This window comes from Pygocentrus nattereri, chromosome 26 (assembly GCF_015220715.1).
Source record: "Pygocentrus nattereri isolate fPygNat1 chromosome 26, fPygNat1.pri, whole genome shotgun sequence".
Classification (NCBI taxonomy): domain Eukaryota; kingdom Metazoa; phylum Chordata; class Actinopteri; order Characiformes; family Serrasalmidae; genus Pygocentrus; species Pygocentrus nattereri.
The window spans coordinates 10,243,771-10,263,872 of NC_051236.1; the positions used below are offsets into that span (position 1 = coordinate 10,243,771).

At 39.6% G+C, this 20,102-nt stretch overlaps 1 protein-coding gene across 2 annotated transcripts in view; it reads right to left on the minus strand.

Moving 5' to 3' along the window:
* LOC108431838 (cadherin-22) overlaps positions 1-20,102 on the minus strand; it is a 237,705-nt gene that overhangs the window by 120,609 nt on the left and 96,994 nt on the right. For both annotated transcript variants that reach the window (XM_017705251.2, XM_017705252.2), the window contains exon 3: positions 2,524-3,628. In XM_017705251.2, coding sequence (XP_017560740.1) covers positions 2,524-2,727 — 204 coding nt within the window. In that variant the 5' untranslated portion in view covers positions 2,728-3,628. The remainder of the gene's footprint in view (positions 1-2,523; positions 3,629-20,102) is intronic.

A 20,102-nucleotide genomic window follows, 5' to 3' on the forward strand; every position in this document is an offset into this window, starting at 1 on the left:
TTTACATCATATGGATTTCTTTTAAAAATGTTCTTTACACACACCTGAGTTACAATCGTTCAAGAACCAAGCAAATGCAGGCTCTTTAGGGAACCAGAGAGCCAATACTCATATGTGCTTTGCATCTTGCACGCTGTCACTGGGGAAAAAACATCTAGGAAGGTAACTTTACCTAAGATATGGAATATATTCTTTTAAAGGAAGCTAACGGGGTAATTATTTATTCCAAATAGTTTTGAGCCATTTATAGCGGTCCATTCATCTTGAAATATGACACCATGTAAAAGGCAGCGATTTCAAATTATGTCTAAAGTTGGAAAAAAAGGAGGTACAACCAATAGCAAAAATAAATTTTTTTTATTTTACATAACCTACAGTGAACTCAGAAATGGAAAAAAAATGTATGTTTTAATGTTTCCAAAATAATTAAGTAGAGGTTGCTATGATCCAAATGAATCCAAATGCAATGTAACATATTGTCAAATCTAATCCAACATATTAAAATATTAATACTTGTCTATACCAATAAGCCATTCCTACGTGAGAGAAAGGGTGGGTAATAGGGCAAAACATCTTATCACAATATTTATAGACATTTTCACAACAGTGCATCACAATACATGCACACAATACACAGACACAATGCACTAGTACTACCTAATTTGCTTTCAAGAATGGTTGGGTACAGTCATTTTTATTTAATGTTTTATATACAATGCTGCATTAAATCTAATTAAACAGGACTAATTATGTTCTCTCTGTAATGAATCACTCAGTTAGGCAGTGTTGTTTAAGTTCTAGCCATATCCATGATTTGGTCAGAGAAGCATATTGTTCAACACGATAACAAAACTATCATGATAGCGATAAAATATCACAATGCCCACCTGTTGTTTGATGTGATGGTATACATTAAAGCACAGAGGATATTCCAAGCTATTTTCTACTTATAGGCTGTGATCACCAAATAAATCCACAACATAAAAACACTTTAGTCATACTGCACAACAAGGCATTGAAATTTTAGTGAGCTACACAGTAGGAATGAAAAAATAACATAACTGGTAACAGATTTCTAATCAATATATCTTTTAAAGAACAATTAGGGATGGCTGTGTTTTCAGTTTTGTTTTTGTTTCTAACAAAATATCTTTGTTTTTTTTGTTTTGGAGCTTTCCAGTTCAAGCCCTGGCTGTAAATACTGTACACTGCATTTTAATGATGCTTTGTCATGTGGTGCGGTGACGCAAAACTGTTTCAGTGATGCAGTTTGAGCAGAGATTGCGGCAGGGCGGGGAAATTCATTATCCAAATGTATCGAGCAAAGCTGCCAGTTTACGGCATAGATAGGGACCATTTAGTAAGAAAGAAAAAAAATCATATTTCATTAGCAGCATAATGGCCAGGATTTCTTAGCATCCTTGCCAAGTTGGAGAAGATAGCAGGAAAGAAAAGGGGGAGGGGAAATGAGAGGAAAAAGCCCCTGAAAAATTGGTGATAAAATGCATGCCAGTCATATTTAATCCTATATCGACCTAATTAAAGTATTTGATACCCTTAGCGATAAATGGGTCTAGCAACACCAGAAGCCTCTATTAATAGGCTTGGCTTGTGCCCTGGCTGCATGGGGTGCAATAACTCTGGGTAATTTTATTAATAAAATCATCTCTCTCCTGACCCCCCCCAACCACCCCCCCCCCCCCACCCCCCCACCTCCTTCCCCTTGTGTGCCTTCCCATTTAGACATCAACTCCTGTCTTGTCCAGTGCATGCACACTCTGGCATAATGAATCACTCTAGAATGTATGAGCCCTCCTCTCTCTCTTTCTCTCTCTTTCTCTCTCTCTCTCTCTTTCTCTCAGACATCACACACACCCCCACACATGCAAACCTCTCTGGCTCCTGACATGCAGAGCTAATACAGCCAAACTGAAAGTAGAGACTGGAGGTAAGAGGAGATCTAGCACAGTGTTGTAAGTGAATCTGTTCCAACTTGGCCCACGTTCGAGTTAAAGAAAGAAGTTTTGGCTTGATCTGGCTTACTTGGCTGGCTCAGGAATGTTTCAGCATTTGAGTTCTATACACAATGTTCGAGTTTCTGTCTTCTGAACCAGACACTGCAGTGCGCACAGACTCAGCCAAGACATTCTCTACAACCTTAAGGGAAAAAACAGCAGGTGCAATGCAAAGGGGTCCTGACCACTGAAGAAGGTAAAAGGCAGCTAACAAAGTCTGCAGAGAAACAGATGGACTACAGTCCGTAATTGTAGAACTACGGAGTGCACCTATATAGTAAGTGGAGCTGATAAAATGGACAATGAGTGTAGGTTGTAGTCATAATGTTACGCCCAATCGATGAATTTAAATAATTAAAACTTGCCACCAACTGTATCAACATTTTATAATAAAGGGACCAATGAAAACAGTCCTGTACCTCATTACAGACAGCAACAATATATTCTATTTATACCACAATATAATTATTATATTGACAACACAATAGTATAAAAAACTTGCACATACCTTTCCAACATAAAGCGGTTCCGTTCCTGTGTACTCCTCCACCACAAAGAACTGGTTCCACACCCAGCCCCTCTTCACTCTTTCATGAGACATGGGGCTTTTCTCACTAGTCCTTTCAACATGACAGGACACCCACCCCCAGCAATGCAGGACCCCTAGAGTCACCACTAGACTTGACGCCCTTCCTCTCCAGTGGGCAGCCATCTTGGAAAACTCTAGCTTCTACATGGGGCGAAGGGTAAAAATTCAGTCGAGATAAACTTTCCCTTCCACCTCTTGATATTGAAGAAAAATAAAAAATCCAAGGAAGCTCTCAAGAAATTTCTTTCCTGTTTGTGGAAGCTATAAATCCAATCAGTATTTCACCATTTTGAAAAGGTTGCTGCTGTTCCTCAGCAGATTTGTGAGCAAGTTAGGGAAGGAGCTAGATCATAGTGAATGCACACTGTGTTCTGGGAGAGTACAGCCAGAAGTTTCCGTCTTATTATCTCTGTTTGGTTTCCTTGCAGTTCTGCAGGAGATTGCAGTGAAGTCACAGGCAGTAGAGTTCACCCCAGTGTACTGTTTCCAAGGCCACAGGCTTGTGCGTCTGCTACTGAGTCTCTATGGGATGAGCAGGTTTTGGACCAGGTGATATGAGGCAAGGACATGCTTGGAAATTGAGAGAGCCAAGCAGAGAAAGCTATGAGCTTCAGTTGCTTTTCCAGTTGCAATTCCAGCAGGGCTATGTCATTGGAGATGAAACCAGGGCTTAAGTAATGCTCACTTACTTGTTAGTGATTTTTGGCATGTTAAAATTTGATATTTGTGCTGTCCCACACCATTACTGAGCATCACACATACATGTGCACATTTGAAGCTCTCTCTTCCAAGAGGAGAAATACGAGCACATCAGATGTACCTGATGATAATTCATTCAGTGGAGGGATAATGTCCAAACTGGGAAATGCTACTTTCTCTGTGGTTCCAGGAATATGTAATGGACTAAATCCAGAGCAGTAGGGGTTTGGTGCTTTCACATTGCTTCCTCGACAGGGCATCAGCTGCATCTACACTTGACCTCCCACGATCTTCTGGAGAACATGCTGGAAAATGAGCAGCTCCCCTGAAATAGGGCATAGAGAGAGATATAGTGAGACAAGAGTTAATGATACTCTTGTGCAATATCTGGAGATTTCGATCTGACATTTCTGCTCAGATATTGGACAAGAGTAGTGAGGGGAAAATAAATGGTCAAAATGTTCATTTTACATCAAACTGAGAAACAGTTTCTTTTTACCCATAGTTCTCAGAAGCAGATCTGAATGAAAGAGTGAATTAATATTACTTTGAGCTGTATTAAAATACTAATATTCAAATTCTCAATCCTGTTTAAGTTGGCCATTTAAACTGCACCTGAAAACTCAATTTATTTTTATAGACAATGCTTGACCTGCTCACAAATGTGAGCCATTTGATCCATATCCCATTGCTGTTGCCTTGTGCACTTCAAAATGAATGCATCAATAGTATTTATGTTGCTGCAGTGATAAACAAAAGATTTAATTTATTCACCCCAACCAGTTACATACAAATGCATTTTTAAAAACCATTCCTGACTCCACAGCACTACACTGTCATTTTAATTATATGATTTGCTGTTTTGCATTCGGGAAAAAAAGCTGTGTGCAGAAAATATGCTTTTAGGTTGGATAATCTACCTGCAAACATTTTTCAAGGCAGAATGTTGGGACTCAGCAAGAATCCCAGTAATGGGAAAAGCCCAGGAGCAATGCCTTGTGTGTGAGCTAGCCAGGTTTGGTGGAGGGGAGAAGGGATGGTTATACATCAAGAACCCAGCCCACAAAGCATCTGACTGCCTAGCTGTGGCCTGGAGCATGGGCCTTACACAAGGGGGCATCTGATTAATTGCATGAGGGACCACTAATTGGATAAATGCATTAATCAATTAATTCCATCCATCAGAGCAGCAAGCCTAATACTTCAAACAAACACTGGGCCAGAAGGTGTAGATAAGCCACGGCCCTGTTGCACGCACATAGTTCCGGCACTGGCCAAGGATAATGATTAATGGTCTTTTTGAAGCCATGTGAATGTGGAGAAAAACAACATTTAGCACAGCTGAGGTGTCACAACCTCAAGGCTAAGTGACTAAGACAGCGGCAGACTAGCAAAACTCCTTAGGCTATTGTTTCCTTTGCCCTTTTATACTTCAACGAGCTGCGCAAAAGGTTTCTTGTCTGGCAGTTTTAGAGTTTTCTACTTTTACGATGCTTTTATAAACGCTTTAAGTTGAAATGTACAACTCATGCAGAGAGCAGATAAGAGGCACGAACAAAAGTAGCTCCGTAGAATCAAGTGATCCAGGAAATTCAGGCATTTGTCAAGTCTACAAGAATGTCGACAACCTGCATTTTAGTAGGGCTGCATTCAAAACATTGTTATGACAGTATTGTGGGTAAGCTGGTGGTGATGTGTTTTTTTTTCTTTCTGTGAAGCTTTATGAGGCACATTCATAAATTAATGATGCATTTAACATACATACATTAATGAGGGTGTGCTGTTTACAATATTGACACAATATTCACCATATAGCAAACATTTGCTGTACATTTGGCTCTGTATTTATTATTACTATGTGTATAAAAGCCTGCATTGGAGAAGAAGCGGTTTCTGTGCATCACATGTTCAGGAGAAATGGAGTACAGTACTGGTCCATCTACTCAACATTGTCTGTTCACTCACTAGTACATTTCCCTCTCTATCCTTTATCAGCCTAACCTGCTGTACATCCTGTTTAGTCAAATGATACAAGTTCTTTACTCCTTCTTTACTGTCCAGTCTCTCATACAGCTCATCACAAGGCCTGAGCCTTTGCCTTTGCCACCATTCTTTCCGCTATGCGACTAGCCTCACAGTACTCCTGCCTACTTCCTTCATCTCTCTGGTTATCCCACTTTTTCTTAGCTGCCTTCTTCTTCTGAATACTCTCCTGGACTTCCTCATTCCACCACCAACTTTCCTTGTCTTCTTTCCTCTCACCAGACGAAACACCCAACACATTTTTGCCAGTTTCTCTCACCACCTTAGCTGTAGTTTCCCAGTCCTCAGGTAGCTCCTCACTGCCCCCAAGGGCCTGGTGCAATTTTTCCCTGAACTGCCTGCAACCATCCTCCTCCTTCAGCTTCCACCATCTAATCTTTGGCTCTGTCTTCACTGTCTTCCTCTTCTTTGTTTCTAATCTCATTCTACAGACAGCCACCCTATGCTACACTTTCCCTGGTACCACTTTACAATCTCCTTTAGGTGGCATCTCCTGCTAAGGATATAATCCACCTGTGTGCACCTCCCTCCACTCTTGTATGTCACCCTGTGTTCTTCCCTCTTCTGAAAATACGTGTTCACCACAGCCATTTCCATTCTCTTTGCAAAATCTACAACTGTGTGACCTTCCGCATTTCTGTCTTTCACACCATACATACCCAGCACCTCTTCATTCCCTCTGTTTCCTTCACCAACATGTCCATTGAAGTCTGCACCAATCACTAATCTTTCCTCTCTAAGGACACCATCTACCACTTCATCCATCTCACTCCAAAATTCATCTTTCTCCTCTGACAACCAACCTGTGGTGCAAATGAACTGACCACATTCAAAATTACACCATCAACCTCCAAAAACTTTATTTTTTCTCTTATTAAGCAATTCATCACCTGTGTATAAAGCCCACAGAAAAGAGCTAAAATCATTATTATTATTATTATTATTATTATTAGTAGTAGTAGTAGTAGTAGTAGTAGTAGTAGTGTAAAACTATAAAGCACTTTTAGCTGATTATTATCAAAAAAGTAAGCAAATCTTTATTAAAGTAACTATAATAGAAGAAAATGGTAATTATAATAGAACATCAAACTCCACATTATTTCCTTGTGTTATTGTATTAACAGTTAAACTGACCTGTCTGTAAAGCTCTTTGAGCTGTCTGTTCTTGTTTTGTCACTTTATCATATCGTGATGCATCTTGACACTTATTTTGTGATATGTATCATGAAGCTGATGACAATACTCGGCCCTAATTTTTTTAATGCATTATTAAAACACATTTCTGGCAATTTCAGAGATTTAAATGAACTACACTTTCAGCAGAACCTGTGGATACCTACGTGAGACAGTGACAGATCATGTTTTTATAATCCAGGCAAATCCTGGGGCATACAACACGCTGTATAGTTACTTACATTAGCAGACTCAGTATCAGCAGGCTGCAGTAAGGATACCAGTAATAGCTTAGCAGATGGTTAATGGCGAGTATGTAGCTTCTCTTTGATCATCACTGGTGGAGGCTAAATTTGCTGAAATAAACACTCAATTTTCACCAGAGGCACCTTGTTAGCCTCCTACAGTTTGATTTTGATATCTTTCTGCTCAAAGAAAAAAAAAAAAAGTCACTCTTGCGTATTCTTATCCTCCATTGGCCAGTATGACTGTGATCTCTGTTTGTTGCACTAACTACAAGCTACGTTTGACGAAAAGGGTATGTGACGTGCATGGCATTTAGCAGCCCTGCGCTACTGGTGACTCTGGTCACAAATGCGCAATATCACTTTTTTCAGGATGGAGAAACCACAAAGAAGAACAGTAGACATGGGACAAATTGTAACTCCTTAAGACATGGTTTATGTTGTGAAAAATTCTCTGGAGAGACTACAAAGAGAATAAAAAAGGATAAAACAACAAAAACCACAAAAAAAAGTTTCACAACTTCCCATCACATCCCAATAACCAGCAGTTTTTACATATGTTGAACCGCAGTCCATCAAAATCTTCAAATAAGCCCCTTTTTACAATTATTTGATCAAAAAATGTTTTTCATGTTTGCAATTAGTCCTGAATGTGTTTGGCTAAAGAGCTCCCTTCAAAGTAAAAGCATGTTGTTTGTGTTTTTTTTTTTTTTGCCTCAAAGGAAAACATCTCAGCAAAAGAAAAAAAATACAGATTAATTCATTTCAGTCTATCTCCATGTTCCCCTGTGCCGTTTGCAGCAGATTTTCTTACTTGGGCCTAGCCATGTGCTTATGATTAATTATAAACCATTTGTATCAAATAGTTTTCTGGGTGAACATATTTCTCTGAAGTACTTTTCCAAGCTAAACCATTTGCTTGCACTCAGAACTCTTTGGCATTTAATAGGAAAAAAAAAAACAAAGTGGAATGCCTCTGTGTATTTCTCCCCCCCCCCTCCCCTTTAGCCTCCGCCTTTTCTTCCCACTCTTGAAATTCTTATTAAGGGTGCGTGCAATTTGTCCCTAATTAAGGCTGAGAGTGTGGTGCGTTAATGAATTGGCATTGGGGGGGAGAAAAAGGACTTGGTGCTGGTGCAGTTGGCCACATCCAGAAGTCACTGGCCTGGGCTAATTAGCACGATGTCAATTAGCAAGCTTCATAAGGAGGGGGGTTACATCGGTGGGGTTTTGATACAGATGTAAGGCCTCCCTCTCCCCACCCAAAGTGCTATTGGCAAGCCGGATGCGCTCATTCGTGACCTATTAGGTCCCGGATTGATTAGAAAACATGGCTGCTACTTCTCATCAGTCGCCAGCCGGAGTGCAGAGGCCGTGACAGCTGGCATCCACAGCCTGAGAGGAGACTGATCACCACCGAGTGATGGGCCTGGGGCCAGTAGCAGAGACGAACAGCCTCTCAGTCTCACTCGCTCTCTTGCTCTTTCTCCCTTTCAACCTGCCCAACATTTATCCCTTTAACACGAATCACCAGAATCTATTGGCTGATGTGTGCCATTCACTGTTGAAGAACACAGCAGCTCTATGTATTGTGACAGTGACATTTTAGGATGAGCTCCTCTTTTTAATCCAAAAAGTTTCAAAGAAAAGATTAAAAACAACCAGCTGACCACCTAAAGAGAAACTGATTTGAGCACATTTTAAAAAATACTATTCTGAAACTAATAGCCTGAGGTTAATACCACCCCCCATTTCCCCCAAAGGTAGCCTCGAGTTTTGATGTGACGTCCAGTTGTGCAGCAGCCAAACACTGCTCCACTATGCTTTGCCTTTCTCCTGGATCAGACACATGAAACCTCTCATCAAAACATGACCCACAAGGACTACATACGGCTGTGGTTATTCAAGTGAGCCTGTACTCAAATCCCTTTTGTGTGCCTATTAAAAGTGGCCATCTTTGGCATCTGAAATCCCAATTTGTCACAGTCGTTTGGCTGTGTCAAACCTCAGGAGGTGCAGAGCTGAAACTCGTAAACAAGAAAAAAACAAGAAAAAAAAACACTTGGCTATAGAAGGACAAAGTGCAATTATGTTTGATTCCAGTGGTCACATGGACTGATGGATTATGTAGGAGTCAAGAGTGCATTTGAAGCATCTAAACCTTACAACGTGCCTGAAAAACAACAGCAGTAAAGGTTTGTGAGCAAACGAAGTTGGTATCCGGAAACTGTTGAATTGTCTCCCTAACCTTGAAATTTGATTTTATTTATTTTTATTATTTTCTTTTCTCCACACCCCAAATGAATTTCAACAAAGCACGCACCATGAAAACAGATCGTTACCAATCTCAAAGACAAATATTTGCTCTCGAGTAAAGAAAAAAGGAAAGTCACTGAGAGAAAGATTCAGAGCAATAGCTACACCGCCTCCACAGCCATTAGCATTCAGTATAGAGGCACTCAAGGAGACCATCAAGGAATGCATCCGTGAAAGTATGGCAAAGGCTCTGAAGGAGATGGGGTTTGGGGGGGAGGGGGGGGGAGGGGGGTTGGGGGGAGCAAAAACAGCAGTTTACAGGCCATCTTTGTCATTCCCATAGTACAAAAGTGGCGGGAGAACACAGACCTTCATGGCCTTCATACGGACCAGCACCCCCCACCAATATCTGTCCATTTTTTCTATCTGCTCCCTGTGACCTAGCAAGTGTTCCCTCCTTAGCAGTAGCAATAAATAGTTTGGAAAACCAAGTGTTCAATATAAGAAGATCAGTAGTACAATGAGCATGTAGAGCTTGAAAAAAAAGCTTAAAAACATAAGGGCAGTGAGACAGATTTTCAATAAAGAAAGATAATTCAAAAAGAGTTGGGGATACATAGGAAGTTGAAGTAAAGCCTCTGAACCATCATCTTCAGGCATGGAAATGTAGAAATACATGTAGAAATACATCTCAGACTCTGTAATACTATATCATTATAAGGAATTCTGCATTGTGCATTTTTTACGATAGGGAAGGTTTTTAAATGTTTTCGTTTTAAATCTCCATAGTCACCTTAGTGTTTTATCTTTCATTTTTTTATCTTTCAATTAATTTTTTATGGCTTCCCACAAAGCTTTTCCTTTTGTACAGTGTTTCCTGTGCCTCTTATTCCTGCCGCTGACTCTTTACAGCTGCACTTAAAGAAGCTAAATGGAATGTTTCAGATTCACTGTGAATGAACACTACTAACCTACTGACCAATACAATTCGCAGGAGAGTGTTTCCTAGGTCACTGGGGCAAGTACTGAAATCAGCAGAACATGTACAAATTCTGATTTATTAAATATTGTGAAAAAATAAGTTTTAGAACATACAGTAGTATGCAAAGGTTTAGGTATGTTTGGAAAACAGTGGAGTAGCATATGATGAAAAGAACACCTTGCCAACTGTTAAGCATAGAGGCAGATCTATTATGCTCTGAAGTTGTATGGCAGCCAGCAGCACAGGAAACATTGCAGATGGAGGAATGGATTCTACTGAATTTCAGCAAATTCTAGAAGTAAATGTGAGAGTGAGTCAAGAAACTAAAGCTGAAAAGAGGTTGGGTCAAAATCCAGCATGAACTACTTCAACCACTGAAAATCCGTGGAGTGATCTTAAACAAGCTGTGCATGAAAGACAACACAAAATGTCACAGAACTAGAAGAAAGAGTGGGTTAAAATCTGAAAACAAGAATAGAAAGAATCCTTACTGACAACAAAAACAGCATGTTTTGAATGCACTATTTTTGTGATGCCACAAAAAAACACTTTCACGTGTATCTGTTTAATCACAGTTTTGCTCCACCCATTCATAAGGTAAAAGTGCTTCAGCCTCCACTGGGCTTTGACAAAAGCGTAGCCTATCAGAACAGGACATCAGTCCTAAAGTAGCTAAAATGTAATTGTGTTCATGTGTAAGGGATAAGCAGTGGTTGGAAAATGGTTGTTTGAAAATGAATTATGACTGCTTTTAGCACATCAGCCAACACAAACGTCATAAGTGGAGCTCAGCTTAAAAAAAATGCGGCATATGGCCCCTTTAATTTTCTTTTTTTTGTGTAAAACCTCTATATGTGCATTTAAATGATGAGGAAAACACCTTACATGTATCTGACTGTATTGTATTATTATGCTAAACACATAATTACTGAAAATAGATGCTTCCAATTATCCTGTGGCTATTAGTCCACTTCCTCAATGTAGCATTTGTACAATAATGTCAGTGTAGTGAATCGAGCCACAGGCATTTGAATAATCATTTCAGGCTCACAAACTGTTTGTGCTCAGAAAACCAAATATTTGGAAATACAATGTCGATTAGGCTACATTAACCAAACACCTGGACTGGCATCAGTGTCTCTAGTGTTGGTCCATTCTTCCATTTGGCTGCTGGTTGGGAGCTCTTGAGACTGGCTATTATGCCCTGGAATAAGGAACCACTTTAAAGCACCCCATGTCCAAAAGACTCTCTCATCTTGGCAGTGTGGAGAGGGCTGGGTGAGTGAGCCTCAGAGGGGAGTAGTCTGGATTGGCAAGCCATGTCTGCTGTAATGGATGGAGCATGTAGCGCGAGTGGCGGCTTGCAGCACGCTGCATCAAATTAACTTCTATGTTTGCTTACAGGACGTAATGAGGGAAGACATACATTGTCACAGCCTTAGAAAAGCAGGTTGGCTAATTATGCTAATTGCAGCCAGCTTCCTCTGCTTTCCCTTTACTTTTCCTTTCTCTCTGTCACTATAACACACTCTCTCGCTCTCTCTCTAACTGCACAGACCTTGCCAAGAAAGAAGCACTTAACAGTCGATCCCCTCTTCTTTTCTTTCCTTTTTTATGCTTGCTCTCCTCTTTACCCACCTTTTACCTCTAGAAAAAAAATCCCTGCCACTCCTCCTCCTTTTCACTTCCAACCTTTTACCTTTCTCTCTCCTGGTTGCTTTCTCTTTCTCTCTCTTTCTCTCTCTCGCTGGCTTACATGCCACACTCCCTACCCTGCACTTTGCCAGCTGCACAATTACTCAATCGCTCATCTCATGGGTTGCTGGCATGAGTGAAGGCCCAGACACCAAACACTGGCCAATGATCAGAAGAGTGCGAGCATAGAAAAAGGAAAGGGGCGAGCGAGGGGGCTCCAGAAGCCCCTCTGGCAAAGGCATTCTGACAGGCAGAGGAGGTGATTGGGCAGCTGGCAGCTGGGAGCTATGCAGAGCCGTCACCAGGGTTGCGGTCTGTGCCAGCCCACTGTGAGCACTCCAGGCCAAGTCAAACCTGTGTGAGCTGGATCAGAGTTCTCGAGGAAAAGTCTGAACATGGTCCAGACACACACACTTAGAACATGTAGAAAGAGTGTAAACATTCATTGATTTGTCATGATGCATTCTGAATGTGGATATTGAGTTGCTTCAAAATAATTGTGAAATTAATTATCATTTATGTTCAATAAAAACCAAGAACATATACTCTTAAAAATAAAGTGTTCTTTGAAGGAATGCTATAGACAAATTACATCCGGTTTCCTAAAGAACTTTTCATTGGGTGGTTCTTCAGAAGCCACTTCATGTAAAGGCTCCAAAAGTGCTGGGTTCTCTGAGAGCTACCAAAGTTTTTTTTTTTTTTTTTTTTTTTTGTATAACTACAATTACAAAGTCTCATCTATCAAAGAACCATTCTGGCATCTTTACTTTTAAAAGCATTTTCACACTTGATTTTTTACTTCTTCTTCTAAAGCCTGGGCCATCCATAGTTTGGCCAAATGTGAAAGCTGTTTTTGGGCACACAAACTGCCCAGAGAACTGATCTATGGTGGTCCTGAAAATGAAAGCTTAAATCACTGTGCATTTAGTAATACAATTGGTCCATTTTGTCATGTACTCTCTGTTTTTTGCCATACATGGCTAAAGATCTTTTCAAGTGAAAACAGTTTTTCATTTGCAGGTTTCTGCATGAGGACATGACAGGCATCCATTAACCGCTGATCATCTCTATTTGTGTTGGTAGCTCACCAAATGAATTTTAATAAAATATCAGACTGCTGTCAACTGCAATCCATTTACTGTCAAAAACAAAAGCCAAAAAAACTCTTATCTATAATTATGCAAAAAAAAAAAAAAGTGCTTTCGATCCATGGTTCAGAACGAATTCTCCGGTGAGAAAATAAACCTACAATAATTGTTTTTTTCCCCCTCAAAATAAAAGTCTCAAGCCATTGTCAAAATAAATGTCCAGAAACCCAATCCACAGTAAATGTAACCCATTTTAGGTGACAACATCCCTAAAGATTAAATTCTATTCAGCCTTGTCTAGCAGGAACCACTCTAAAAATATCCCGGATCAGATCCAAGTGCTGATCACTTGAACACCATCCTAGAGTTGTTAAACGCCTTATTCTCACTCCATCCGCAACACAATGTAGTATGTCTCCATTTTTTCCTAGGGTGTGTTTTTTTCATTCAGCTTACATAAGAATGTCAGTCAAGAGTCAGTGTGGGATGTGAAAATCAGAATTCCAATAACAAAGCAGAAGGAGGCAAACAGAACTTAATTAGGCAGAATGCATCCATGGCCAATCAACACCCTGGGAAGTGTTTTGACTCCCTTTATTGATGGATTCATATGAGAGAAGAGCAATATCTGAGCTGCAGACACAGGTTGTGATTAGCACTGACTGACTTGAGTATTGGCGAATGACAAAAACACAAACGTCAAAGTGACTGGGAGGCGTGCAGGAAAGTATCCAGCCTTTGTGACTTCACATTATGAGTGTCACACACTGTGCAAAAGTTGCCTGCCTAACAGTTGTAGCCAGAGTTGGAAACACAACACACCTTCCATCTAAAAATAATGAACCCTCTAATCACTACGCAGATATTGTTGACTTTCATTGTACAGCCAAAAGGTTCCCACAGCTAATAAATCAGGACTAGGATATATATCTAGGAAAACCTGTGCATGACAGGACTCAGCAACAGTTAACAGCTACAAACTCCAACAATTAATCAACATTATTGATAACAGCAATAATAAAAACTGTTGTCAATAAAACGTATCGATTAGCTGGCTTGATGACATTTGTGCTTCCTGTTTACATGACATGATTGAAAGAGAGACATGTGTATAGCGGAGGCTGCAGTACAGCACCATACATAATCCATAAAATAAACTATGAACACTGATGCAGCTGATGACTGGGCTGTTGGTGTGATCTGTAATATAGTTCATTACATGTTATCAATCATGCAGAATCTATGTAATTTATTTTTGCTGTATCATTAAAGGAGAAATACACAAAACCATGCTTGGACTGCAGTGTAAGATTAGTTTGTTTCTATTTCCAGGGACAGTGCAGAAAACCTGTTGCCTTTGCCTAAAAGCTGTGCCTTTAGTAAAAGCCCTTCTCAGAAAATAGGAATGAGAAGATGAGGGTAGTGCTTTGTTTCTTATAAAGGAAAATAATCCTTTACACAGACTAATATCTGCAGGTTTTTGTTTCCCAAATAATAACTAACGATAAATAACTGACCAACTCGATTATGAAAATAGTTATTTGTTGTTGCCCTACACCATAACATAACAACACACACACACACACACACACACACACACACACACACACACACACACACACACACACACTCGCGGGAGGTGCTGGAGCCTATCCCAGTGGTCATTAGGCGGAAGGCATGATATACCCTGGACAGGTCGCCAGTCCATCGCAGGGCAGACAGACAGACATACACAATCACTCACACTCTACACCATAATATATTTGTTGTTATTCCATTACCAGTCACTAATTTTTTTGCTTTCATATGAGTCTGTATTTTCTACAGATGTGTAATTTGAATCTCGTTTAACTGGAATGAAACCTGCACTATGGTGTGACACTTTCAGCCTGCTGATTAAGCTATTGTTAGCTTAGCTAATGTGCTACAGCTCCAAACAGGTTTAATTTTAGTTTTATATCACTCCAACACCAGTCACTCCACCTTTCAGACATTCACATTCATGACTGTTTACGATTGTATTAGAGGAGTTAGTTGGAATTAGACCTGTACTGTGGTGTGTGGCACTGTAGCCTGCTTGCTAAGTAGGCTTGATCTGTAGCCTGAGCTTGTTAGGCTAACGTTAGGCTAGTTAGTGGATTCAAATATCACGGAACAGGTTTATTTTTGGCTTTTCTCTCCCTCCTAACACCAGTCGATCAACTTTGCTTCCTCAGATTTGAGTCAATCTCAGTGAAACCTGTATTAGCAGTGCTACACAGAACATGAACATGTTCTGTCGTAAGCAAAACTGTTATCATGGTAGCTAAGCCGTTGCTCATTTAACAGCACGGTTTAGCAACCAATACACGGATCTTTTGACTTTTACTGAATGATGGATTGAAAATAAATGAACTAAACATTTTAATTTTGATTGTATTCAATTATGAAATAATGTAGGATGAAATGACACATGTACTTTACATTCTTTATAGCATATTTTGTGCATTTTTACTCCCAGCATTAACATGTACACCACTGGTAACATTTGGAGATGGTTTGAAGGTGTTAAAAAGAAGATACCATCCAATCCTAGGCATCACACAAAATACTAATAAACACTTCCCGAGTGTGAAATATAAACCAATGAGCAGATTTATCATCATCAGTGTCAAAAGGGAAAACAAACTTATTCCCCAGAGCCAACTCTTTTTTTTTTTTTAAATAAATAATGAACAAACCCCTGTAGTGTCAAGTGTTTACATAGGCTCAATCTGAGCGTCCAAAAACAATCCAGCCCACTGCCGCTGCCAAGGCATGGAGGACGGCGGTATCGAAGCGAAGAGATGAACAAGAGCAGATGTCCATGCAATGCTCTGACAACAAATAAAGGCAACATCTAGCTATTTTATCGTCAGTCTCTCTGAATTGCGTTGCCCCCCCACCCCCCCACCCCCCACTCCTTCTCACTCTCCTGGCTCTTCTACACAGTGCAGTTCATTTTCTACATGTCAGCGCCACAGCTGGAGCTCAGGCTGTGTGCAGGACTGCACATCCCTGCAGAGACTCAGTCAGCCATAAGATTCCCATTAGACCAGCAGCCATCATCACGACCAGCCGCCCTCACCTCTGCCCCATCAACTCCCTGCCCCTGCAGCAGGTAAGGGTAAAATAACCTCGCCCCACACCAAACGGATGAAGCCAATACCTCTGCCAATTACGGCTATGGATGCAACCAAGGGGAGTCTCCACACATGAGAAATAACTTAGGCCCAGTATAAAAATCCCAAGCAAACAAACAAATAGCTCGCTTGTGTGAAAAAGTATGAATAGATTTGAGTAAAAGGTATGGATCACTTTAAGAACAGCTGATAAAAATAAACATTCATTCCATACGAGCCTACAGTAATTATGTAGTTTTGCTAAGCTAATTAAATGTAATAAAATAATAAATAAATTATATCATTACCTAGTTTGCAGTTTGACCAGGTACCGGAGTTCATTTTTGCTATACTTTTGTATAATTACATATTTTTACATAAGTACTATTCAGACAGGATTAGCTTTACATGGAGAGATGGGGTAATGTCATTGTACCTGAGGACATCTGTTGTTTAAGGTAAATATGCATGGGATAAGAGATATAGTATAAATTATAGAGGTGAAAGAGGCTACTCAATTCACAAACTGGGATCACACCAAAAATGTTGCTCACAAGTAGAAAACCAAATCCAAATTTTTCATTTAATCATATCACTTACTCTATCTCCCTAGCTGTCCTAGTGAATGCAATGTGGTATTAGCATTAGCTTAAGAATTCAACATCCAACAGTCAACATCACCAACAATATGTTTATGATATTGTCTGCAGTGTACCATCATCCGAGTGTGCCCCTGACAGTCGCAGGTTTCTAATATTATTTAGGAATTGCAGGGGAGGTGGGGGTTTCAACATGGCAGATTAAATGCCTGCTTGAACCAGAACACACTCATATGCCATCTTATTCTTGGTATGGTAGCTCTTGCTTTATGTTTAATATATCATGTGTTTACATGTTCTGAATCACACAGATTTTAACTATGGGAAGTAGCCTAAATTATACCGTAGCTATGCATTATCTTGTTTGTTTGTAACAACTGATGTAAGCACAACAGAAAAGTCTTCTAGGCTCTCGTTCATGTTTCATGAGGGAAGCTATTCCATGTGTGGAAGACTTCAGCATATCTTTGTCAGTTTAAAACCAGACAATATATCAAGGCTGATCTGGGACGTGGACTAACATTACATATAGATAGAAAACCTGTCAAAAGAAAATAAACTTTGAGAAAAATACCAAGACTTTTGTGTATCCTTTAATAATCCATTAATAGTGCAGCTTCACAGAGTTGTGATAGATGGAAACTATTTGTGATAAACGACATTACCATCAGCCAACCTCATGAAATCATTGTATATGCTTTAGTGTTCTGGGTGGTGCTAGGACAATACATATTGGCTTAATTTGGGTCACAGAGAATACATGCAAATGCTATGAGTACCACCATACTCCAAAGCTTCCTTGTGTGCCTCTATAAAAAAAGAACTCTTTTCTATAGAATATGTACTGCACAGGATTAATATAAATAATTATACACTAGATAAAAGATGCCAGTCCATAAAATGACTGATATGAATGACTTGGACAGGACTAAGAAACAGATAATTACAATATCTCTCCTCCCCATGCAAGACTCATCCAATCCCAACAGTACTGTAGTTACACAATCAATCTATATTCAATTTACATTCTGTATGAGCAGGTCTGCACTTCTGACTTTTTTCTGTCTTTTGATATCAAGAAATGACAAAACTATAAAACTGTAAAGGATGTTTTAGTCTTTATGCAAAATGAGACTATGTACAACTATAATCAACATACATTCAAATTCAAATCTTAACCTCTTAAACTCCTTGGAACCATCGGTCATATACCTTCATATGCACCTTGTCATATACTTCATAACAGCTGTAACTCGTCTTTCCAGTCAAATAGATGAGTAATACAATATTAAACACACATAACAGAAGAAACTGAACTCACAATTTTTAAAAAGTCATATGTAATTTTTCCACAAATCTGGGCTATAAACTATAAACATATGGCGTTTCTTTAGAGAAATACTCTGTAAAAATTATTTTTATAAAATAATGCAAAGAGCATCTAAGATGTTTGGCTTTCAGCAGTACATTGTAAGCATATAGCCTCATGTTTATGATCATAAAATACAGTTTCTGTTAATTTGAAGGGAACCTTTACAAAAAACAAATAAATAAATAAAAATTTATTTGATGCAGTTACTGAATGATTTGCCTTATGATTTGGTCATGTAAATTCAGATGGAAAAACCAAAATATACCCTGGAATATCTCCTCCTCTACTTACAAACTCAAATGTAGTGAGGAAGTAGGAGTGGAAGCTTGACAGAATTTCTCTGCTTGTTTCAATGAGCTAGCAGTTCGTATATTCATATAAAATTCATACAAAATTCATATAAAATCACAAAATGCCTTTGTTTTTCACTGGTGAGCTATATATATATATATATATATATATATATATATATATATATATATATATATATATATATATATATATATACAGTGTATGTATATATAAAGTATGTAAGCTGTAGTGGCTTATATTAGGGGGAAAAAGGAATATGAGCTGTATTTGCATGTTTCTAATATAGTGGAAATATACATTTTCAAAGTGCATTAAACATTGCAGTATGACTGTGCTTGGCTCAGCTGGAAAGCATGTTCCACAGCTTGTGTTCATCATAAAGTCTTATAATACAGATTGAACTCCTCATCAACTGTATTATCATATTGCTATAGACACACAATGGCCCTTTATAAAGTGTGCCTTGCCATGTCTGCAATGAGCCATTACACAAATCAACAGCCAGCTGATGATGCTCTGTATACTTGAGTCTCTTTTTACACAAACGTTTTTCACGCGAGAGGTCCCTGGGCATGCTGTATGATCCCCCCCACCACCATCCAGCTTTTTCAAGCCCTATAAATATTTTGACAGCCCCAGCCTACTTCTAACAAGACCCTGGGGACCTTGCGGGAATGTAGAGATTGCAGGCAACCCGACTCCATTCCTGGAATGGGAAAACGAGAGGGAGAAAAAACGTAACAGTATTGTATGATCTGAAATAAATAGTTCAGATAAAAAGAACCCTCAAAAAGTCATTAATGCGCCTCTGTTTTGGTAGAGTTCTGGAATCTGCCTGTAACAAGAGGCAATATGGGGCCAGCCGGCTGGGTGTCGGCCCACTCTGACGTGGTGGAAACTCATGAGGAACGTCACACAGATTGGAAGTCTTTAGCTTTTAAGTCTCTAGGGCTGAATTGGAAAGCACAGTGTGCAGATGGCGACGTGGCCAACTGCGGCATCTACACTCCGAAAAGGCGGCGTCAGACAAGGGCACATCTGGCCCACACGTGTTTATCATCTTTATGACCTCTCGATATGATGACAAATCCAAAACAAAGCCGCAGCATAGACACACTGGCATACACTTTGTTTCATTAACTGCGTACCTTCTGTTACGCAAGTGAAGTGCTATATTTTCATTTAACCCTTTGCCTATCAGAAGTGTGACACAGATGTAACGGTAAATAACGCCTTCCTGACCTCTACCTGCAGTATTTGCACTCGCATAGCCTGAATATATATTCCGTCTCTTTATTACAGGCTGAACAGCACTGCTCATTCATGCGCACCGTCACCTCCGTTCTACAACAACGGCTGACACAACCATTACTCTTGTCATGATTACAGTATTGGCTAATAAATCTATTCTGGGGCATTCTCCCCAGGGCTGAAAGTATGCAGGCTCTTGACAGAGTTAAGTGGAAATAAATAAATAACAAGGCCATAAGGGGAGAGAAGGAGGAAACAGCGCATTATAGATGGAGGCCAAGCAAGGGAGTTTACTAAATCCACCAACCAGATCCACCCCAAATGCAGTCAGTTTATTATTTTTGAAAATCTGAGCATGGCTAATGTGCAACATACTGTCCAATGTGCTGCATATATTTATTATGGTTGATAATGTATTAAAGTTTCCGTTGTATATTGCAAACAGGAGACAAGCATTCTATCTTGCATCTCTTCCCACTTACATGATTCATTCTTATAAATAACACATTGTTATCTTTTATCCTTCTACTTCCTCTACGGGACAGAGCTGTGCAGACAAACAGTCTCATAAATTAGGAGCAGAGATGATCATTTTCTTTAAAACCTGAGCTACACATGCAGAAACTCCTACTAGAAACCATGC